General features: G+C 39.3%; 1 protein-coding gene and 1 long non-coding RNA gene across 4 annotated transcripts in view; one reads left to right on the forward strand and one right to left on the reverse strand.

Annotated features, from left to right (window-relative positions):
* LOC128251886 (uncharacterized) overlaps positions 1–23,058 on the reverse strand; it is a 110,063-nt gene that overhangs the window by 12,171 nt on the left and 74,834 nt on the right. The window contains exons 4-5 of one of the 3 annotated variants that reach the window (XR_008267250.1): positions 21,871–21,908; positions 7,843–7,886 (exon numbers count right to left, since the gene is read on the reverse strand). Coding sequence is in view for 1 of the 3 variants with exons in the window: in XM_052979134.1 (XP_052835094.1) it covers positions 7,779–7,886 (108 nt within the window). In the remaining 2 variants the exon portion in view is untranslated. Of the gene's footprint in view, positions 1–7,778; positions 7,887–21,870; positions 21,909–23,058 lie in introns of those variants that run through there. The other 2 variants (XM_052979134.1, XR_008267251.1) reach the window with 2 other exon arrangements.
* On the forward strand, positions 11,996–18,616 carry LOC128251888 (uncharacterized). Its single transcript, XR_008267252.1, has 3 exons — positions 11,996–12,215; positions 12,300–13,161; positions 18,074–18,616. It is a non-coding gene; the product is annotated as an uncharacterized LOC128251888 (long non-coding RNA).

The raw sequence follows: 23,058 nt of genomic DNA on the forward strand, positions 1-23,058 counted from the left end.
TAGTCGATGCAAACATTTTAAACTATATACATTTCCTTACAAAATATTACAAATATTAATTAGTCACTTTAAACTGAACCCTTCGTATTTCCTATATTTATTTAGCTTAGATTTTGAAATGCTTTAGAGAATTTAACAAACACTTAAATGCCAGCTATATTTTTTTAAATTACTTTTCTAATCAGTAATAGTTTTAAGCTTCCATAATTTTGTGAAACACTCAAGAGTTCAGCTATTACTGTCACATGCAATATTCTTAACCTCAAATAAGTCTTTTGTAAATACACAGAAAATGTTTATTGATTAAAAATGAGGACTAATTTTAGCCAATTAACGTTGAGTGAAAAATTATTTTAAAGTTTAAATTAATATTGCTTGTTCATTGGGAATCATAAGCCAATAAATTTTTATAACTTGTTCTTCCAAACCAAACCAACTGCCCAATTAAGTCCAATCAAAATGGAAACAACCGTAAAAATACAAATAATAACGAACGTAAATGCGTTATTGGGCAATTCTACGAGATCGTCACAGCTGAAGACGATCGGCAATCGGATTCTGAATTTAATTCCGGCTGGCTCGTTGACAACGCCTCACTGTCCGCGAAATCATTCATAATTCATTTTGTATGCCGCATAAATGTTTTTACTATCAATAAAAGCGCAATCAAATTAACATTAAACTTATTTCGCTGAGGTGGCTCTTCGCCGGGATCGAAAAGCACGTAATTATTTTAAATTATTCCGCCATTCCGTTAGACTATCGCATTCTTTCACTTGGCCGGCTGTGCCACGATTCTGTTTTCATCGTTTGTTTTGTCAAAAAGCTCAGAATTCGTCACATAAAAATAGAAATTGGCTGTGATCTGTGTGGGCACCATCGCCTGGCCCCTCTTCCTTAGTGGCTTTGGGGTTTTCGCATTTGTTTTAATTTAAATCGCAAATGTGACGACGCCATGGAGCTTGTTGACATTTTATTTACAATAGCAGAAATTTGCAATAAAATTTAATGAACGGCTTATGTAAATGCCCCGTAATTGCGGACGGACATTTGGTGAGAAAAGCACGGCGAAACGAGCGTTTCAGCCATTTTCCTGGACTCTGGAAATGTGTTTTCCTAATTAGCTGTTCTGTAAGGAACCATTTCTATTTTTATGCCAGTCACATGCCCGTCGAAATGGGCTTACAAATGGTGCACTTCGCCTGTGGCAAGGGGTGATCATCCAGAATCTTAATTATTTATAGAAGTGCCACATAAATCTGCATTTGACAAAGGGGAGAGCAGAGTTAATTTTGCTTTTCTACAGTCATTATGTTCTCTTTTGTACATATTATTTTAGAGGAATTTAAATTTAATCAGTGCACTATTGAGGAATTTTAAGTTTTATAAAAGCATATAATGAATTTAAATACTCGGCAAGTGGATTTACTGCCAATTTATGATACTATCAATACTTGTGCATACTTTCAGAGGCCAAATAATCTCTAATAAATATATATTAGCTACTAGATCTGGTTGTGTTCAATTATTTTGTACAAACTTATTATCAAATTTAAAAAAAATAAAACAAATTTTACTTTGTTTAATAATTTAGCTAACGAACTAAAATATATAATCTTTTATTCTTGTCTTATAAATCTTTTAATTGTAATTATTGTTGATACTATACACCCAGAGGAAAATCATGGTAAATCCAAATATTTTCACTTTGAATTAAATTTTTTCGATACTGATTTAGCCCCGAGGGGTGATGTGTTTATGTTGTTACTCTTTAATTTTTATTTTGAAGTGTGGAAAAATGTAGTTTTGAATTAAAAAAATGGAAATCTACAAATTTCTTATTGTATAAACCAATTAAATACGTTAATAACTACACTATCATGTTTTTAATTTATTTTAAGTATGTTTATATTTTGAAAATGTTTAATGTTTAATTTCACTATGGGGTTTTTCTCTGGGTGTATGAGTAAACTCTCTGTTTTAAATGAAAGTTATTATTCCAATTACAAAAATATTTAATCTAAAAGGAGACAAAAAGATGGAAATCAAAGAGACGTGTAAAGTAAAGGGATTCGTTTTTTATTAAATACTAAAAAATCAACAAGGTTCTCAGGTTAGAGAAAAGGTTTTATCAATGTATTCATTTTACATAGTTCTCATATTAGAGGAATAACAGTTTTTTCTGGCATTCCTCTTGACTGTGCTTTATTTACATACCAATTTTATATTTACTGAACTTGTTAAGGAGTTTCTCCGATAGAATGGTTTCCCAATATTCCGGACTACTTTGTCTGGAGGTGAGCCCTTCCAATTATAATCCAATCGAGAACCACATCTGCAGGTGATTAAGCGGAGCATCCCGATCAGTCGGCGTGCCTCCATTACCATTTGCGCAGTATCTGAGGCAACGGCCCGGCCTGGCCAACTCTTTAGACGAGTTGCCTTCATGGACAAGTGCATATGGCATTGGCATTGGGCTGGAACGACGGGTGGGCGGGGATGGGCATGGGGATGGGGATTCACCTCCACTTGAGCCAGTTGCTCATTACACTCGACTGGATAATTACGAGCATTTCAATAAACAAGCACAAGAATCGTGTGCTCGAACTTGGCTCGAGCTTGGCATTATGAACTGTTTCCGAACTGCGCGCACATAATACCATATTTCAAATTTCAATTAAGTCCAAGTGCTGAGAGAGCAGTTCCCCCCTCGTTTTCCTCCTCGAAACAGCCCACCAATGGCAGATTTCGGTCTGTTGATCTTTACGTTTCCTATTTGACTTTTGACTTCTCGAAATATAAACATTTTGTTTTATGGTTTTCGATCGATTTCCCCCAGTTTCAGCCTAAAAGGGACTCAAGTGCAGTTCCACTTGGCCCGCTGCATTGCCAAATCCCCACCCACCCTCGAATTATATACCATATAGCATTATCCCCATCTCTGTTTCCTGGGAGCCAGCGAATTAGATTTTAATTAAAAACTAGTTTTCGCTTTGCATTCGAAACGAGCTGCTGGATTGGGTCTCAAACAAATATGTTTTTTAATAAACCATAAAAACGCTTCTAAAGTGTCACACTCAAAATTTGGGCTGTCACATAAATTCCGATGCCTTAAAACAAATTCCAGCGATTAAAATCTGAAAATGGACAACTTTGACCACCTTGGGCATTAGAGGCCCGATTGAAAAACCCGAAATTGAAACCCAGTCTCGAAACTGAGTGGTCTGTGCGTTCGTATCTGTGGGATACAGATACCAGCCGGATTACATTGGGCAACACTTGGGGCCGGAGATACGCAGAGCGAAAAGCATTTTAGAATAACTGAAAGCCAGAAAGCCAGCAGCTCGGTGGCCCTTTTGCCACAGAGAAAACAAAGGAAACGCTGTTCAAATTTACATTCCATTCCGAAAGAGTTTCTGGAATGGATTGGGGTTTAGCCGAATCTCTCTGTTGACTTAGGCGGATCCCGGTTCCACGATATTTTGCATATTCCATCGATTTTTCGACTCCGAAAACGAGTGCGCATAATGAGCGTGCGAGAGAGATGGCCGGGCGCAGAGAGAGACGGCGTTTTCTGGGTGTGTCTCCGGCGGGAAAAGAGATGGAGGAAAAAATAGGAGGAAGTTAGTCGCCAAAGAGGATAATTTAGTATCGATTCCACATCATATCCATGTCCCCGCCACAATTTCCAGTTGCTTTTCTAGCGAATCTAAGTACCCGGCGCATAAATCTCGCTAATTTATGAAGGATGCGTGCGAAATGCCAACAAACAAACTCGCCCACGCCCACGCCCTCGTACCGCACCACCCACCGCAACCACTTTGCACCACTCCACCCTGCACCACAATCCACTCGGCGGCTTGACTGTCACGCGAGTGACTGTTCTGCATATCAAACTCGAAGCTCGAGAATGTCACAATGCGACTGCACAGAGAAAAATGTTTATTCAATTCCTCAACTATAAAACAAAAAACTCCTACAAAATTCTATCGGTACAAAAAATTTCATTCATGCTTATACTGCGGTCTCAAGAAAATCTTCAGTGTCTCGGTAATATTCATTAAACCCAATAAATAAAAATATGGCGCCAAAAACTTTACAAGCCTTAGAAATACAAATAAAGAATTTGACAAAATTGACTAGTAAAACATGTTTATGGTCATTCAGATGTAATGTAATGTTGGTAAAATTTTAAACATTCGATTAAGGATGTAAAAGATTACAAAGATTAAAAGGATTTTAAAATATAATTTTTTGAACTGTGAACTCATTTATATGTGATCGCTTTCGAATATTACAAAAACATAATATACGTTTCCGTGACATCCATTATAATTGTCATGTACAATTTTTTTATTATTTTTATTTCGGAATATTAATTATCTATGTAATAGTCTTAAAAAATTGAAATTTTAAAATTATGCTTGTATTTTAAGTTGTAACAAGCTCAATTATTAAATTGTTTTTTGAAGTGCACTCCATGTCCGCGTCCAAGTTTGACTTCAAAACCAAATCCAAGTCCCTGACCATGTTTTTGTTCCAAGTTCTTGTCTCGCTGACATCTCTCGATTTATTTAACTGTCCATTTCTGTCGCACTTCGACTAACGATTTTCTAGTCAAGTATGCGTTCGGTGAGCAAATTTATTTGACATTCCAGCGATCAGCGGACTGTGGGGTACAATTTATGCAAATGCCTGGAATATTGATACTGTTATGCTTTTGTAATGGAAGTGCCTGCAATAACCACTTGAAGCTTCATTGTGTACTGGCGCTGTGAAGGGCAATTAACGCAAATTAGTTCGTGAGTTTTCCTCTTTTGAAAGGGAAAACTAAACAAAACACCCAAGGGAAACTATGTTTATTCGCTCTGTTGAAGCACAGTGAAGTGGTTTAATTATTTTAAAGTAGGCATCTAGGCTTTATTATAGACAGCTCATTTCGTATAAGGTATTTTGAAAATGAAAATTGGGATGAGTGAGATAAATATCTTATTAAATGTATTAGGCTTTGTTACTAACTGAAAACTTTTTAATTATTTATGCAATTTTTTGTTGAATACATCAAACATTCTTAAATAGTGAGTTTTTTTATAACTTAAATCAATAGTGACTACTTTTATAACTTAAATTGTTCTTTAAATCTAATCTTAAAAGTAATAATAGGCCATTAAGCCATCAAAGTTCATATTAAAATGCGGCAATACATTGTATATTTCGTGCTCTTGGTCTCGTAGAACAAATAACTCAAAAATCATAAGTTTCTGCTGTTCCTTGATCAAGAGGCCCTATTGTCAACATTATTATTGTCGTTGTCTTTCCAGTAAATATTAATACTGTAATTACGGAAGCTTAATGAGCTCATATGCGGGTGAAAATGTCATTGATTACTTATAATGAGCGATTATTATTTATATATATGGGTGCTTTTTTTTTGCTTTTCATTGCACTGTTGTTAAATAGTCTTTCCAGCAACAACGATCGCCGACACTGCGATCGTCCACAAATGAAATGAAGTCATAAAATTATTTAAATCTGTACTTAAGTGACAATAAAGCACATTATGTACATATAACGATAAGCGCCCATTGCAGATGACAATTTGTGGAGGCGATTTTCAGTCATTATCAGTCTGACTTCAACTCGAATTATAAATATATATATAGCAAGTATAGGAATTAGCCCCTGTGTTGTATACGACACTGATAAAAAATGAAATGTACTGCTTTTGGATGGCACGTTGTCATCCGCACCTGTCATCCAAATATATTCAATGAGCGCAAATGCTTTTAGTGTTCGATTGTACACATTTATAATTTATGTAATAATTTAAATGTTTCTCGATCGGATTACAAGCTTTCAGAGTGCTTTCAGCCTGGCTTAAATGACGCAAGTACGGCTAATGCATGAAGTAAATCAGTGATCAGTAGGGTCACTCGGGAATGGAATTTGGTAATCATTTTTAAAGAGTTACAACTGCATTTTAAATTTTAAACGTATTATTGATACATTAAGCTTAAACGACACAAACAAGACAATTTATATATTAATAAATCAAAAATTTTAAATAATAAATTGTAATTTCAATGAACAAAATATAATAAAATCTAATGATTTTTGTTGAGCATTATTTAAACGCTTACAAAATAATATGTATTGTTTTAAGCAGAAACAAAGAATCAAAGAATTTACAAGCGATATTTTTTCGATTAAAAAATTCGGATATCTTTTTTGTGCAGCGTTTTTTAAAGAGATTGTATTATAAGCCTTTTTAGCGAAACAAGACGAACGAAACAAAAAACCATTTTGAATTATTTATAATAAAATTATTTTAAATCTGTGTTTTTTTTTACTTAATAACTTTACAAAGCAATATCTTTCAAGAGTGCTGCACGAAAAAGTTATCCGACTTAAAGGGAAATTTGTTGATGATCGCTCCAAAAATAATTGTTTTTAGAGTACATTTTTTCCCTCAAAAAAAATTATTAATTTGTAATTTTTATTAAATCTATAAATATATATTCAATCTTAAAGAACAGTATTGTGCAAAATGTTAAGTTTCTTACTCATTTGATATAAAAGACGAAAAATATTATTTTCATTTTAATACTTTTTTAATGAAATGGTATTAAATATTTTCGGCGTAGTATTTGAAACTACAAGTTACTATAAATAAATGGAAATCTATAATTTGAGTAAATTGGAGGCCCCACAATTTCCATATCCATCTTAAGTGCATCGCCCTAATGCCATGCGGACATTTCTGGCTGTTGTTGTTTTGGTGTGTGCCGAGATCCCCAATAAAAATGCGTTATTACGAGCATTTAATGCAATATATTAATTACTTCGCCTTCGCAATCCGATGGCGATGTCGGATTCTCCCGGTCCGCCACCCGTCGCCGGCCAATTGAGCAGATTAAAAACTGGAATAACGTCTTTGTCAGTATCTTCTTGGATGCGGATTCTGGCGGATACTCGAGCGAAGGCTTCGCCAATCGAGAGGTCTGAACTGTGAAACTTTTGGCGGCAAGGTGGGCTGTCGAGATGGGGGCAGGGAAGGGAAGGGAAAGGGAGCTTTTCGTCCGGGGTCGAGACGACTCATTCGTTAGCCAATTTACGAGCGACTAATGGCAATCAAGAATACACTTTACGGCCTCATCCATAATCGAATCGCAATGAAAACGGCTTAAATCGTGCAATTTCTGGGCGGCAGTGCAGCAGCGGTCACTGGAAATCATATTTATACGGTCACCATCGCTTTCGGGTGACCATTTTGAGCCATTCACAGAGCAGTTGCCAAATTAAATCATAAAATCTGGACCAACAAAAGCGAAAACAAAGGCATGCCTCGTAAAGTTTTATGCATACTTTTGTGAAGAATTCCTATTTAATGGCCGCCGAGGCTGAGCTTGAAACCAGAACTCGCGCACTCGAGTTTCGAGTATTGATGCAAATCCCGACGGCTCGGACTTATGGCCATGTTAATGGCTTTTTAAAGCGATTATGCGAGAAATATTAATGGATTGTCCGAGCGGTATTATGATCGATTCATGCACCGGAGCCGTGGGCCGGGATTAAATCATTATGCAATTAGGTTTTCGGTTTTGGGTGCCTCGCTTAGACAAAAGACTTTACGACTTCGGTGGCTGGGCAAGCCATAAAGCGAATTTATTTAAAATGCTGCCTGATTTATGCATCTTTGATTTAATCTCCGGCTCCGCTCGAATTCGAATTAATATCAAATGGCAATAAAAGGCAAATATTTAAATTCGTATACCAACCCTTTGTTGTAGCTGGTGCCCTCCGCTGGCTCCGCGGTGAGGTGTAGTTTTTATAGGCGTAATCCACAAATGTTATAAAAACACACAAACACACGCGAAGACGCAGACCTGAAAAGAGAAGAGAGGGAAACATATTTTAGTCCGTCGGTTTTAAGCACTTATAATTGGTTTAAATATTTGCCTAAAATTTGTTAAATTATTAATTGGAAGGTACACCCACTGACGGCAATAAAATGGTTTAAAATATTGACAATTTATGCATTTATTAAGTGTCTTTTATTCACTTAAGTCTCGTTTAAAAGATTATATTTTTTAATTAAAATATTTGTTTTTGTTGTGTTAAAGCCATCTCAAAATTTGTTTGTACATACATATACTTCTATATGAAATACCATATATCTAATAAATATTTTATCGCTCAAGTACGTCCTATTTCATTAATTTCCAAGCCCATTAAAATAGTTTGAAATAAATAATTTGACCTCCAAATGTATTCCAAAGGCTGTAAAGATCCCAATTACTTTTCCGAATAGCAGGCAATTAATAATTTACACTGCGTTCTGCTTGAAGGAAAGCAGCTCTGAAATAATTTAAAATTTTGTGATTTTCAAATGGGACTTTACGCCCGAACAACATTGCCATTTGGTGGCAACTAATTGAACCCAATTCAAGCCAACCAGCTGCCATTTGCCAGGTCGTCAGGTGTGCCCAACGACAAGTCCCCAGTTGAAATTCGTTTTTTTCCACTTTAATAACAAAAAGCGAAGATGTCGAATTTGGAAAATCAATTCCGGCAGTGTGTTGCAGCTCTTTTGGAGCGGCTTTTCCCCGGGGACCTCAATGCGAGTTTCACTCAAGGCGTTTTCGCTCAACGCCGGAACGAGTTCTCCCCGGCGACCGCTCGCAGTATTTTCTTTGCCTTTTATTCAGTGGTTTTCTCTGGAGCCCCAAGATTCCGGCACACACATCAAGCGAAAAAGTCTCCAACGCTGACCGCTCAGCAAAAGCAGCAACGGCAGCAGCAGCAGCGACAGCGGTTGCAGTCGCTGCTGGCGTTGCCGTCGCCGCCGACGCCTGCGCTGCGCCGCTCGCCGTCTCGCTCCCACCAAAATGGCCGCTCTCGCCTCCTCTCGCTCCCACTCAGAGCGGCCTGGCCGGCGTGCGAGGAGATCAGAGAAATCCGGCGGACGTGTGCGCAACAGGGTGCACACTATGCTGCTCCCTAGTGCCACGCCCATGCGCCCCCAAAAGCACTAGCTCCAAAAAGCCGCCGACAGTCGGGCGGCGGCGGTCCGCTCGCACCGCCTAGCGCCCGCGTTTGCCGTCGCGATTGCTGATGCTGCTGTCGGGTCTTGATGTTGCTGCTGTTACTGTTGCTGTTGTAGCTGCTGTTGTTGCTGGTGTTGTTGCTGTTTATAAATTGTCTGTTGTTGCTGAAGTGTCTTTTGTTGCTGGTTTAAGTTAAGTTGTTGCTGATGTAGCTTATCTGGCTGCAGCTCAAACATCAATTGATGTTGCTGTTTTAGCTCATACTGCTCTTGTTGTTTTTTGTTGTTAACTTTGCTGGAGATATTGCTGCCTTGTATTGTGCGTTTTGGCTTTGTAATGTTTCTCCCGACATTGTTGTTGATACTGTGTTAAAAGTTAGTTTTTAGTTTTGTGTTAAATTTAAAAAAAATTATGCTGTTTTTTTTCTTTTTAATCCAGAAACATTAAAAGTTTGTAGCTTATGTTTTTTAAAATTGCGGCTTTTAAATCTAATGTTATTGATAGGTCAAATATTGCAGTAGTTTTCGTTTTTTTTACATATACTTGTTAAGATTTTTTTTTAATATTTAAAATAACAATATCCTAATATGAATATATGTATGTATATAACTATATTATTTTTGGTTTAAGAATTAGATTTCTGTTGTATTTAAAGACTCTCTTGTTGGTTTGACTAATAATGCATAGTCTGAACTTGCAGCCGCCTTATTCACTTTGCTGTTTTTGCCCTCATGTGGGCTTTCATAGTAGTTGCTACTGCAGATGCTTCTGATGTTGCTGCTGCCTTTGTATTTGTTATCAATTCTAACGCCTGGGGAGCTGGCAGCGCACTTAACTCCAAGCTTGGCAATTTCCAGTTGATTGGCTGCACTTCTTGAGATTTTCGATATACCAAGACGAGGGAATTTGCATGCAGAAAAGGATGCTTTTTGCCAGCCAGGACACTTTCAACCAAAAACCGAATCGAGCAGCAGCTGCAGCTTGGCCATCTTCGCCAGTTGGCCGTATGGTGCAAATGGCCCGGGCTTGGCGATGCGAAAAGTGAAAATGCAGTTTCGCATAATTTGATCCCTCCGCAACCCCCTGAAATATCCAACTTTGCAGCTACTGATAGTTCTGGGCTTTGAGTTCTGGGTCCTTAGAGTCCGGAGTCCCGAGTCCTTCGTCCTGCTGGCTGGTGGCAAGACAATGCCCGTTCTAATCGTAATCATGGTTGCAATGTAATGGCAAAATGCCAAGAGCCTTCCTCTGCTCACCTCTCGCAGTTCTGCTTCGGTGGTTGTCCTTCGCTTGAATTGCACTTTTTTATGGCATTGCAATTAGGGGTAAGCGCATCGATGCACACACACAAGCACACAGATTGTGAAGTAAGGGTGCACAAGACAACTCGCAGCTAAGGGTTGTTAATTATCTACTGAGGGGTGAACGGCGAGCACCCATACCAGGGCAACAATTATCTGAAAATTCCATATTGCAGTTCCAAACAAATAGTGTCTGCAATAACTTTGCGGTATGGGCTGCAAAGCTATGTATTTTAATACATCAAGATGAGACGGTTGAAAGTATTAAAGAGTAATTTAGGTTACCATAATCTATTCCAACTTGTAAGATTTTTAGTATACAAATATTGGGTAATACTAAACTATTTTAAAGGACTAATCTTCCTAATCTTTTGGGATTTAATACTTTAAGAACTTAGGTAAAATTAGAAATTAAATTAAAACATAGCGTAAAAGAAAAGAGTTTTCCTTCTAGCTTAAACTTAACATTTTTTACATATTATGATTAGATTTTGTTAAACATTTTGACAGCTATGTCAAGAACAAAAAAGCTGATTTAAAATAGGTTTTAATTTATTAGTTTTAATCTATGCGGCATGCTGACTCTTAAAGGCATTGTTGTTGAGACATTGTTCGTTAATATACAAACAAATTGTTTTTATAAATCAAAGCAAAAAACTATTTTATTTAGCTTAAAAATGCAAAGTAAACACAGTAAAACTCATAAAAGTTCTTGTTGGTCTGATCTCATAAAAGGCCTTTAAACTATTTCCGAGAATTTTTTATATAAGTCGAGTGCAAAAATGTGTTATCAACAACCTATTTATGAAATGAGAAAACCCACAATAAAATCCACAGGCCCAGTAGTTCAAGTCCGGAGTCAAAGAGGAATGCGAAGGTGGAGGGGCAAGGTTTGGCTGGGGGGAAACGGGTCGACTGGTCCATTGTCGTTGTATTTGCGCATTGTGCAGAAAAGTCGTAAAAATTTCTGCTGTCTACGTTCGAAGTGAATGGGAAAATGAGAAAAGGCCGCTCTTCTATTTCTTCTTATTTTTTCGGATGGGCAGGCCGGCGGAGAGTTCTTGTAAACTTTACGAGCGCAAATATAATTCAAATGGTCGTTAATTGCAAAAACAGCGAAAGAGGCGAAAGAGGCTCATAAATGGATTGGATAGTCGCTCGGAAAAGTGGGCGGGGTTATGTACTTCCCCCCACGGCGGGCAACAACAAAAAGCTAAAGCAGCTGCTGGGCTGTTGAGCTTTTTTTGCAGCGCGAAAAGCACAACAGCAAAACAAAGGGCAGCACGTGGTGGGGATATTTAGTATTTCGAAATTTCCCAATTTCGATTCAGTAAGCGTTAACTGGCTTGGCCAAAAAGTACCAAAGAGGTTAGATTTCTGGCTGTGTGAGTGAGTGCCCCAGGGAAATTTCGAAGCACGTGCGTGTGAGTTGCGCACGAACGGCACTCTCACACCAGTGCGCGCCGCTCACAGATACTTCTCACACAGATACTCTGTCGTACTGGGGCTACGATATCTGTGAGATACGCACAGATACAGCGGCAGCGCTGTCGGCGTCGCAGTCGACGTCGCTGTCGCCGTTTGAGAGACCGAGCGGCGTACAAGAAATCGTCGGGCAACGGCTTCAAATGAACGCAAAACGTTGGAAAGCAAACAACCGCAAAAAAGCCATCAGCTAAAAATAAAACTGCAACTTCCCGAGTGAATCCATGGTAAAATAGTGATAAATCTGTGTGTCCAGTGCTTGTTTTATTGTTCATTTTATTTGGCTTGCAAGAAAAGTTATAGTTTTGAGTTTCTTTTGCCGTTATTTCGCATCGCGGAACTGGTTTGCACTTTGTATCTTTTTATCGTTGCACTTGTATGGGTGAGTATCTGTGTGAGTGAGTGAATGACGGCCTGCAGTTGCAAACCAGTTTTAAGTATCTCCATCTAACTCTTCTCTTTGCAGATATAAAGTGAATATGGGCCCTGCCGTTTAAACGCCGCCATAAACACCAAATAACAAATTTTCTGGCCACATTTTGTTTGTCAAGCAAACATGGCATGTCAAGGTCCTATTAAACGTGGAAAATCAGCCCAGAAAGTCGACACGCCAACTTTTTTCGACTGTCCCCAAAGTGAAGTGTGTCTGTCTGTGTATGCATGCCATTGACATTGACTTATGGCCGTGAGGGGGTTAAGTGGGCTGAGGAGGGTTAAGGGGGGAGCTGAGGGGGCCACGACCCTTTGACAAAAATTTGGATTCTCTCATTTCTTTTTCCTCTTTCGCCCTCCACGCACATTTATGGTTTGTTTTGCTCACACATACACACAGCCAAAAGCCTACGCAGCGGTAGAAAGAGAAGGTCTGAGCGGTCGAGAAAGAGACGGGACGAGACTGGGATGATAAACGCCTCTTGCCTTTTTGGCGGGTCCATGAATGAAACAATTGCCCCGAATGACTGACTGCCAGACAGATAGCTACAAACTGCCCATTCCGGGGGGTAAAATTGGGGCTGAAAGCCCGGAAACCCGGCAGCAATAAACACGGTGCTACGACAAAAGTCTGATGAGACAGACCATCATGGGCTTCATCATCGTCGGCGATAATAATGATTTTCATTTGCACATTCCACCCATTTCGTTGCCGGCTTCCAGCCTCAGTTTGCATTCAGTGGGGCAGGTTATTTATGGCATTTCTCCCATCGCCACTCACTGGGGTAATCGATTTTTATTGGATTAATATTGCTTTCCGCCTGATTTGGCCTTCTCTTCGCTATCATTTACCAGGTTACTCGCTGAGGACTGAACCAAGTCAACTGGAAGTGCTGGTGAGTCAATAATGTATGTCTTAGAACCGTATTAGCCTGATATATGTAAACTAATATGCATCAAAATTAATCTTGATAGTAAGAATTTTAAATACAATTCTACAATTTTATTAAGTGATATGCGATTGAATAAATAAATATTTGAATAACTTAAATAACTTTCATTGGACATGCCTTAATGGCATGATTTTAATAATCAAGTTCTTAGTTCAATTTGTAAAAAAGTCATTTAATTTACATTCAGTTTAAGCTGAAAAGCAAGTCTTTATAACAATGTTAAGTAATTGTTGATAAATGTCCATCAATATACACAGTAACTTAATTTTATTTTGTAAAGAATTTATATATTTTGGAAAACTTGTATCTTATAAATTGTATCTAAAATTTGTCATTGTTTTTTCAATCCGTTTCACATCGCTTTTTAAATTTATCACCATTTGCCTTACGAGAAATTTCCAAGAATTCTTTTGGCATCGCCCTCTGAAACTTGTTCAAATGGCGAATGGGGCGTATGCGCAATATGTCTGCGCATCGAGTTTTCGTCCAGAAATCGGTCAAACTGCCACCTGGCTACTTATTAGCGGCACTAAATCAAAACGGGGTGCCCGGACAGACAGATTTTACGAGCGGTGCGCCAGTTACGAAGCTGCATTTTTCACATGCGTATAAATCAATCAAATAGTCCCGACTTCGGGCCTCAGCCTCTCGGGCCAAAAGGTTCGAAATTCGGATTCAGAGGTCGTTCCCTCCACTCAGATCAGTTACAAACTGAACCGGCAACGAACATGGACGAGCAGACGACAGCCATAAAGTTAAGTTTTACGACTGCCAAACGCATAATTACGCACTCTCACCTACACGAACGCATTTCCAGGGGCGGTTTTTGGGTCTCAGACTCACACACACACACACATGAAGACCCACCCCCTGAGGGGAGAAGGAGGAAGGGGGAGGGGGGAGGGGATGCTGCAAAATGGCAAAACAACCCGGTTGATTTTTTTCCCATTTATACGAATTTTGATTGCGATATTCGGGATTTCTTTTGATGCGAACAGATGCAGGCGTGAAGCATCAAAGATTGCACGTGTGACATATGCAGAGGAAAACAGTTCTCACCCGCTAGAATGAAAAAGCTTAGGAAGATATTTTGGTGTAAGCCTGGGTGATAAATATATGTAAGAATAGGCTATTTTTAAATTTTCTTTAATGTGTGGTATTTCATAGTTTTTTGTACGCTCACTGTCAGTACAGCAAAGATGGCCAAATGGCCATACTTGATTTATTTTTGCGAACTACCAGCCACATTCTTTGCTTATGTCAGGGGTTGGTTTTGATTATTTTGTAGGACCATTGCCCTACACCATTATGAAGCTGCAGAAATGCCAGAGATGCGAAGAATTTACATGTGTGGCTAACGCCCCGAACATTAAATTTAATGCCACCGGTCTGGCCTTGCGATTTATCAAATTGTCGAGCTCGTCTTGAACCTTGGTCGCCGCTGCTCCGACTTTGAATGCATAAATTGCCGGCAGACAGACAGTCGGGCTGTGGGTTGGGGTCGGGGCCGGTTCGTCTAATTTGGTCATTCAAATTGCAGTTCAGACAAGAGGCAATCGCTATGGCAGCTGCTGCTCCGTCGAGCATAAATTGCACACTAATTGTGTCCATTTCGGGGCGTCGCTTTGTACTCGGCCACCTAACCCAGCCACCGCCTCGACCGCCCATTAGTCGTTTTAATAAAACAAAATAAACTAAAATACAGTGGCAAACTCTGTGCGCAAGTGTCGTGGCCATCTTCAACCTCAGACTGGGTCCAAGTCTGGATTTCAGTCTCTGTTTCTGCTTCTGTCTCTGGCATTTCCCTCCTCCACCCCCGGAATTTTGCGCTGGCGTGGCTGTCGCCATCGCCATCGCCCCGTGTTTAGTTTGGGTGTGAAATCTAATTTGAAAAGTTTGTGTAGTCATTTTGATGCCGGAGCGCACTCAGCAGCATATGCTACCCACCGCTTGGGTTTTCTTTTCTAATTTTGTTTGCAAGTCATTGACGCAATATTGCCCGGTTCCTCCAAACCCAAAGACCCTCCTCCTGACTTCAAGCAGCTCTGTCCACCGGCTGCGACTCGAGAATTTTATAAAAGCCGCACCGAGAATACATTTGCCAGACATTGAATGTGAGCATTCAGATATTTAAATTAGACTTTGCATCGAATAGTTTTGGTAACAGCAAAGAGCCTTCGTTTGTAGAAAACATTTTTAAGACCATCAGATACAGTGAGCTTAAAAGAAATTTAATTTATTTTAGGCGAATGCTTTTAAGGAATAATGTTGAATTTTAATGTTCATACCCTTCCTTCCTCTTGATATTCCGTTTTAATTTTTAGTTGATTTGAAACAATTTTAAATAATTCAAATGCTGCAAACCGAACAAAAGCAAACTAAACATATGTTTTGTAAATTTAACATATATTTGTTTAAATAACAATTTTAACATAAAATAGTTCCCTAAAGGAACTACCATTTTAAGTTAGAGTTTTAAAGTCTAAACCAGCATTCATACAGTTCTTGTTCTCGCCGCAAAGTCAATTCGAGGTGAAACAAATTTGAAAACTAAATTAAACTTCAATTTCTGAGACATAATCCCCAATGGGCGATAAAGAAATATACACCACGGAGTGAAAAGAATGAAATAGAACAGAGCAGAATAATTGAGAAGACAAAAAATAAGGTGAAAAAGAAATGAAAACTCATTTGGAAACTACGCCCCAGAGGTGGTGAATGCTCCCTGAAAAGTTTACAATTGTGCAGGGTTTCTATGCGTGGGTGTGACCCGGATCGAGGATGAGGGCCAGGATGTGGGGGCGGCGGCTGTGGAGCGTAGAAACAATCAACTGAAAGCGTTGATGGTGACGACTGCTCGCTTTTGTGGTCCAGGGCAGGTACGACCACAAGGGGAGGTAAAAGATGGGCGACGGGATGTGGCATGCGGAATGCGTCTGCTGGCAACAATGGCGCAATGGCGTCTGTAATTCCGAGCAATTGTTTCCGTTCCGTTCTCCCGCGACGCTTTTGTCTGTCTTCTTGTCCCGCCCGGCGGAGCGTGCATTTAACACCACATGCCGCCGAGGGCTCATCTGCAGCTCCAGCCAGCGTTTTGGCACCTTTGGACGGGATGGTAACGATTTGCCATAAAGTCACGTACCTTGCTATCGGGCGATTTGGCGAACAAGGATTTCTGGCAATGGCCGAGCATCCCTCGGCTCGTTGGCTCGCCAAATTGTCGCACGTTCTTAGGGGAGTTCCAGCTCCCGAATGTCTTGAATATCCCCGAAAAAAAACCTGAGTCCGAACGGCCCAAGTCCGCCCTCGATGCTCGTTATGCGGGCGGATGCCCGTCTGTTTGGTACATTTTACTGTCCGTCCGCTGGGAGTCGGCGTTTTGCATTGGAATTTGCTTTGCCAAATGCCGCCATTTAGGGTTGTGCCAATAAAAAAATGATATTTATGGTTGTAACGGCCGTTTTGTGTGTACGCCCTCCCCCACATCGAACACCGCCCCAAAATCACCCTCCTCGAACGTCTGACAAGCCCATCTGAAAACTGCCGGCCGAAGTATGCAAAGACATACAGACACTGGCCTAGGCACAGTGGGATTTTATCCGGCACTTTGAATGGGAAAATATTGAAATTTTATGTTGATAATATTGTATTCCTGTTAAATCATTGCAGTATTTTATTTTTTAATGACTTCCTAAAAGTTGGAATTGGGAGACATTTTTATACACAATTCGTTTTCATTTCCATCTAAATTAATCCAAGAGTTTTATTGACCTATTGACCCCACGAAAACAATAATTTTAAACACTGCTGCGCATTATAAATAATTATAAAATGTTAAATTGGGTCACTAACAATTTTTTTAGGCTTTATTTATTTATACTTAACAACATTTCTGTTAAGTATAAGCATTTATAAGCATTCAAATGTCTGGGATTAAACAGCACATAGATGAAAATACTATTGTATTATTCACCAAGAAATTAAATCTTAAAATAAAAACAAAAAACATGCATTGCCTTAAAATATTGATACGACTTAGAAAAATATTACACACCTTTGGCTTAAAGTTTAATTACAACAAATTATTAATTATTTTCCTTTATTTCTTTAAAAAGATTAGGAACTCTTAAGTCATATTTGTACAATTTTAAACCCTTGCTTAGATTTTGAAATATATAATTAACCATTTTTTCACCTGGCACTTCGCTTGTGGCCCACTGTCGCCAGGGGTTGCCTCGGCGCACAAATGAAATCTCGCAGGCATAACGAGCTCATGACTCTTTGCCGGCAAGGGTTGGGCAGGATCAGGGGCAGGAGATGGAGGTGGAGAAGGAGCCAGGACTCCCAAACACACACACAGGGGCACTGACATAGGCAAATATATAGTGGCTGAGACTTGGGCACATACACATAGAAAAATATGGCACGTACTCCCCGAGAGCCATAAGTTTACGTTTTATATCGGGCAAACTGTGCAATATTATAAATTTTGAATTTTATCTCGGGCATTAGATTGCCAGCGAGTTGCCTGGTTGGCTGCGAACCTCTCTCCGCTTCTCCCGTAGCCACCATTTTTCCCAGACTTTGTGTGAGTTGGGTTGGATGGCCGACCGCCCCTTTCTTGTTAGGGATTAAATGAAAGGACGTGCTCGAGGGCGCAAGTAGGAGCTCCTGGCGAACGGGGCAGGTGGGTAATGGATGGCAACAAAGGGTGATTATCGCGATTGGCGAAATAGTTGGGCCGCGGCTGGGGCTGGGAATATTAATGTCAGAGGTATCTGGGAACTTTGTGCGTTGTCGTAACTTCTTGAACTTACTGTTCTCTCTACGTTTTTTTCTCTTTTCTGTTTTCCAGAAGCAAGGACATGCATATAGCGGGCATAAGGACACGTCTTATGTGACAAGTGCTGGATAAACGTCTGAGGTTATCGCATTTATTTTCGATTCTAAGGCCCATCCCCGCCGGAAACTCCGGACAGCAGCAACCACCGAATAGGACGCCCGGAAGTGAGGAAAACGCTTGTAAAATTGGGCGCACGAGTGCGAGCGAGACACGAGCGAACGGGCCGAAAGGAAACGACAATTACGAGGACATGCCGGCTTGCCTTTCTGCTGTTCCTGTCTGCTCCTTTCAGTTGCGGCCGTGCAATCGTCGGGTCAACAACGCCACGCGTCCGATACGGATCTACGAAATAATATATCTTCCACTCTGGATCTAGCTTCATCTGCATCTGCAACTGCATTGTCACATTCGGATTATGGTGATTCTGTGCGACCTCGTAAACGTATACTGAATGTATCCTGAGTGTATCCTATCCGGTATACCTTCAGTATACGTAACACGAGGAAGCACGAGCAACGCGGGATGTGAAACACTTTACTTCAAAAATATATGAAATTTAGGGCACTGTGATTTGCTTTTCCACTGTTTAACACTCTTAGTCTAATAATTACACACTTTGTTAATAAAGAATTTATATGGAATTTATATAACACACGTCTACGATTTTTACTGGATGGCTGGGCAAATTGTGCGACACGCAACCTGTTGCTTTTGCTTTTAGAACCAGATGGATGAACAGCTGACTTGAACTCCGACAAAGAGCAACAATGTTGATGGATTACTTTCTAAATGATTGGAAATAAAGAAATTACAAAAACAAAAATTTAAACTTTCAAGTTTTATTGTGTCGGTTTTTTGTTTTTAAATTTTAAATTATACAAAAAGCATTTCTCTTGACTTAAGACAAAGCAAAATGTAAATATATCGAGTTTTTTATGGGTCATAAAGAAATCTTTTCTGTCGTAAAATCTCATTTAATATTCTCATTAAAAATCTTTAGATGGCCTCATCATGTATTTTTCAACACACAATAAATAATTTAATGCACAACTTTTGACATGCACAATGACAATATAAGATATTTACATATTTAAAAGATATTATTTCTTAGGGAATATGAACACAAACAAATAAAATTCAAATTTAAAACTTATTTTAATACGCTGACTTCGAAATGTATTAAAATACGTAAAAAAAATTAAAGTACCAAAACGTTATCAATATATAAACTAGCCCAGTAAAACTTAAATTGTTTATGAGACTTAAAAACAACGAAAAACTTAAATTTTTTATGAGACTTAAAAACAATGATACTTTTTTCAAAAGAATAACATCTAAAAAGAAATAGTAATTGATAGCTAAGAATTAAATGATAAGCTAAGAGAAAGAACAACAAAAATATAAATAAATATAAGAATATTTATTAAGAAATATCAGAAATATTAAATAATAAAAATAAATTTAAAACAAAATTGTAGGCCGTCGGATCATTTTTTTTTAACAGCGTCACTGTCGGACAGTGGGTGTAACTAGCAGAGCGCCATCTATTGCGCCTCAGCTGTACTTTTGTCTTTTAGTGCGCATAATCGATTTCAAAGGAAATTCGGGGTTGAAATTTGGTTTCTTATAAGAACAGTACTACGAGTCATTTGCAATTTTTTCTCAATTAGGAAGGCACCATTGTTTCACATATTTAATTATGTATTTTCTGTTGAAAGCAATTGAGGTAATTGATGGCCAAAAATTAACAATGAGGAGCATATGGTGGGCTTTGACTCAAATTGTATTTGCCGAACATAATTAGATTTTCAATATTTATTTTTGGCCTTACCTCTTCCTCTTTTTTGTATACATTTGCAATGGGTAGCTTAGTTTGGGTAAAATTTTGAGATAACAATGAATTTCGATTTTTCTCCGAGCCTATTAAATACGTATTTTTGATTAATTATGGTTTTTTATACCAAGAAATCAGTTTTAAAGTTTGATAGCTCGGACGAAAACCAGAAATAGAGTCATAAATAAACATTTTATCAGTTTAGTACTGGCGCAATGTTTTTTGGAGTTTTCCTGTTTTAGAATGGGCAATTCCAGTGGAATGACCGCGTCGTAACTGCATAACTTTTTATATCTTTATTTTCATTTAATATAATTGTAGTTTTCTGTTTACTTTATTTTTCCTTTAATATTTTCAAGGGTATAATATTCTCGGTGCTGAAGTTTCTTTTTTTTTTTAATTTTTTCTATATTGTATCTCCGAGTTGCCGGTGTCCAAGCCGTTGAACCTCAGCTGGCAACTAGCGCTCAAGTCGAGCATACAAAGTATCTCGGAGAGACCTCGCCATGTTGATAAAGAGGCGGAGGAGGGGAAGGGAAAGGGGAGGAGAAGGAAGAGGGGACAACCGCAACAAAGGAGATAACGAAACCAAATACAAAACTCGCTCGACAACAACAAGCAAATGAATTTATGAGCATGCCCAGCTCTCGTTCTCCATTTCACTCTCTTTCTTCCTCTCTGTCTTTTGAACCCCCTCCTCCTTGCTAACCGTCCCGTTGCCATGGCAACAATGGCCGCTGCGAAGGAGCGAGCAAAGCGGAGAGCGAGAACATTTAATTCGGCCATATTTGATTTTGGACATGCTGTCATTGCTCTCGATTTTCGGGGTGGGTTTTTGGATTTCGGATTCTTTTAGTGCGGCTGCTCTGTTTGTACGAGTATCTTTGTATCTGTATCTACAGCCGGTTCCGCCGGCAAAACGAGATGGCTTTAACTCTCTTTAACCTCTGGCGCAATTTCCCGGCTCATGGCTTTTTCGGGCACAATCATGGCATTTTAATCCCTTATTAATTTTACGATCTCGCGACTGGGGAGCTGTGGGCCAAACACGTCTTTAAAAACAAATAAATCAATTTCATGTCGTCTGGGACTCACCTACTGTATATATTGCCCAAAATTAATATGCAACGAGAGGCTTATGGGCCTAAATGGCCATCGATTAACTATAAAATTGGCGATTTACGGCTGAGACCATAAAATCTTGATAAGAGTTGGAATAAAGCGAACAGTGGACTGAGAATCGGGTTGGGTTCTTTCTGGCTCTGGGAGCACATTAACTATAAATATAGCTAGTTGAATTTATGGGCGAGTCTTAAGCTGTCGAAAATTGATTTACGACTCGCGGGTCGACAGCGCTAACCATGCGATCCCAGCAAAGTGAGTAAGATATTGGCGGAATGTCTAACGAAATAACACTTGTCCTATACACCTGTCCTTAAAATGATTGAGGCTCCATTAGCTTTCCAAACAAGTGGACATAAAATACATTCGTACATTTGTATTTATAACGCCTTCATAGCAGTGTCAAGCTATAACTTACCATATTGGTAAAACAGTTCATTAGGAAAGGTGCGAATAAATTTACTGCATCCATAAAATGATCGTATTACTATATCAAGATAACCATAAATTCTTATAGACAAAAAATTCAGGAAATCCAATAAATATTCAAAGCTTTGTTCTCTTTCTGCAGAGGAATGCGAATCCGATGGCATTTCCTTTGACAACTCTTTATCTGATGGGAAAAAAGCCTTTCTAGGGTTTCATTTCAAAGACCTGCTCTGGAACCAACCCATTGCAAAATATAATCACGATTATGATGATTATTCTAAGGGGACTGTCCACATAGGTTCTCCTTTTTTATGACGCAGTCAAATCTTAATGAAAATCAATAAAACTCTGGCTTGGTTCCCATATTCAGATGGTTAATAAAGCGATTACGTATCGGCTGTTTGTATCAATTGGCATTACTTACAAGTGCCCAGAGTATCCATCCGCGAGTCCCTCGAAGAACTGCAATGTAAGAGGAGGAGAAGGAATTAAAAATCTTCGCATGGCTGTAAAATTATTCGAATTGAAAATTGTCAATTAATGCACTTATTTCCAGCCAGACTTTGGCTGATAAGGCGCAATGAACCCGAGGGACTGGCATCAATTTCAATAACTCGAAGGCGGAGATTTTTAGGCAGCCCAGCCGGGGAGGGGTAATTTATGCATTCTTTGTTCTGTCTACATGCCACTCGTGATATTTAATTTAAAAAACAACATGGGAAACAGCTCGGAGTCACATATAGTATGTATATAAACAAACAAGCTAAACGTGCACTTGGCATGACAGACACCGAGTGAAAAAAAAATCAAGACAAACGGGGGAAATGGGCTTGGGATTGGGTCTGCGATTGCGATTGTCGAGTGACCACAGCGTTCCGAATATTTAAATGCAGTCGCCCATAAGACATTCGAAATTGCCATAAATAAGCAGCCCACTGACAGGCGTCATTTTCGAATTCCTGCGGTGGCAATTCCATTCCATTCCCGGCGAAGAGGATGCGTCATTAGCCTTAGCCCCTAGATTGTTAGCCGACCGGCCAAGAATAGCCAACACACTCACGTCATGCTGGAAATCGGGGCTAGAGCATATAGGGGCTTATTTTTTGCGACCTCGAAATCATAATTCAGGATTTTATGGCCTTTTAAGTGCCATTAAGTCAACTCTTTCCTCGCCCGCGGCGTTTGTCGAGGCCACTTTCGCTTTTCCTTGAACATTCGCTGCCGGCAATTAAACATTTTGTTATTGCAACTCTTTGACGTAGCAGAACGGAACCGAAAACAAGGGATCCCAACCGAAAAGAACGGAACGGAACCCGACCATCCCGGGCGATTTGTGATTTTTTAGATTTTCACTCTATTTGCGGTGCTGCGCCCACACAGACACCAAAATAGGAAGGCAGCAGCAAATTCAAGGCACTGCGGCGACCATTAAAACTGCTTTATGGTCCCTAAAAACGAAAGCGAGAGTCTCGCCCAAAGAGGAACATGTGTAGGGGTTTGTTTTCCCATTTCCACTTCCATTTTCCTCGCCCCGCCACGCTGCGGAAGGATTAATATTTTTATGGAGCACTTTTCTGGCTGTTTGCTGAATTCTGCAACAAATTGTTTTACT

The sequence above is a fragment of the Drosophila gunungcola genome, chromosome 3R, assembly GCF_025200985.1.
Source record: "Drosophila gunungcola strain Sukarami chromosome 3R, Dgunungcola_SK_2, whole genome shotgun sequence".
NCBI lineage: Eukaryota > Metazoa > Arthropoda > Insecta > Diptera > Drosophilidae > Drosophila > Drosophila gunungcola.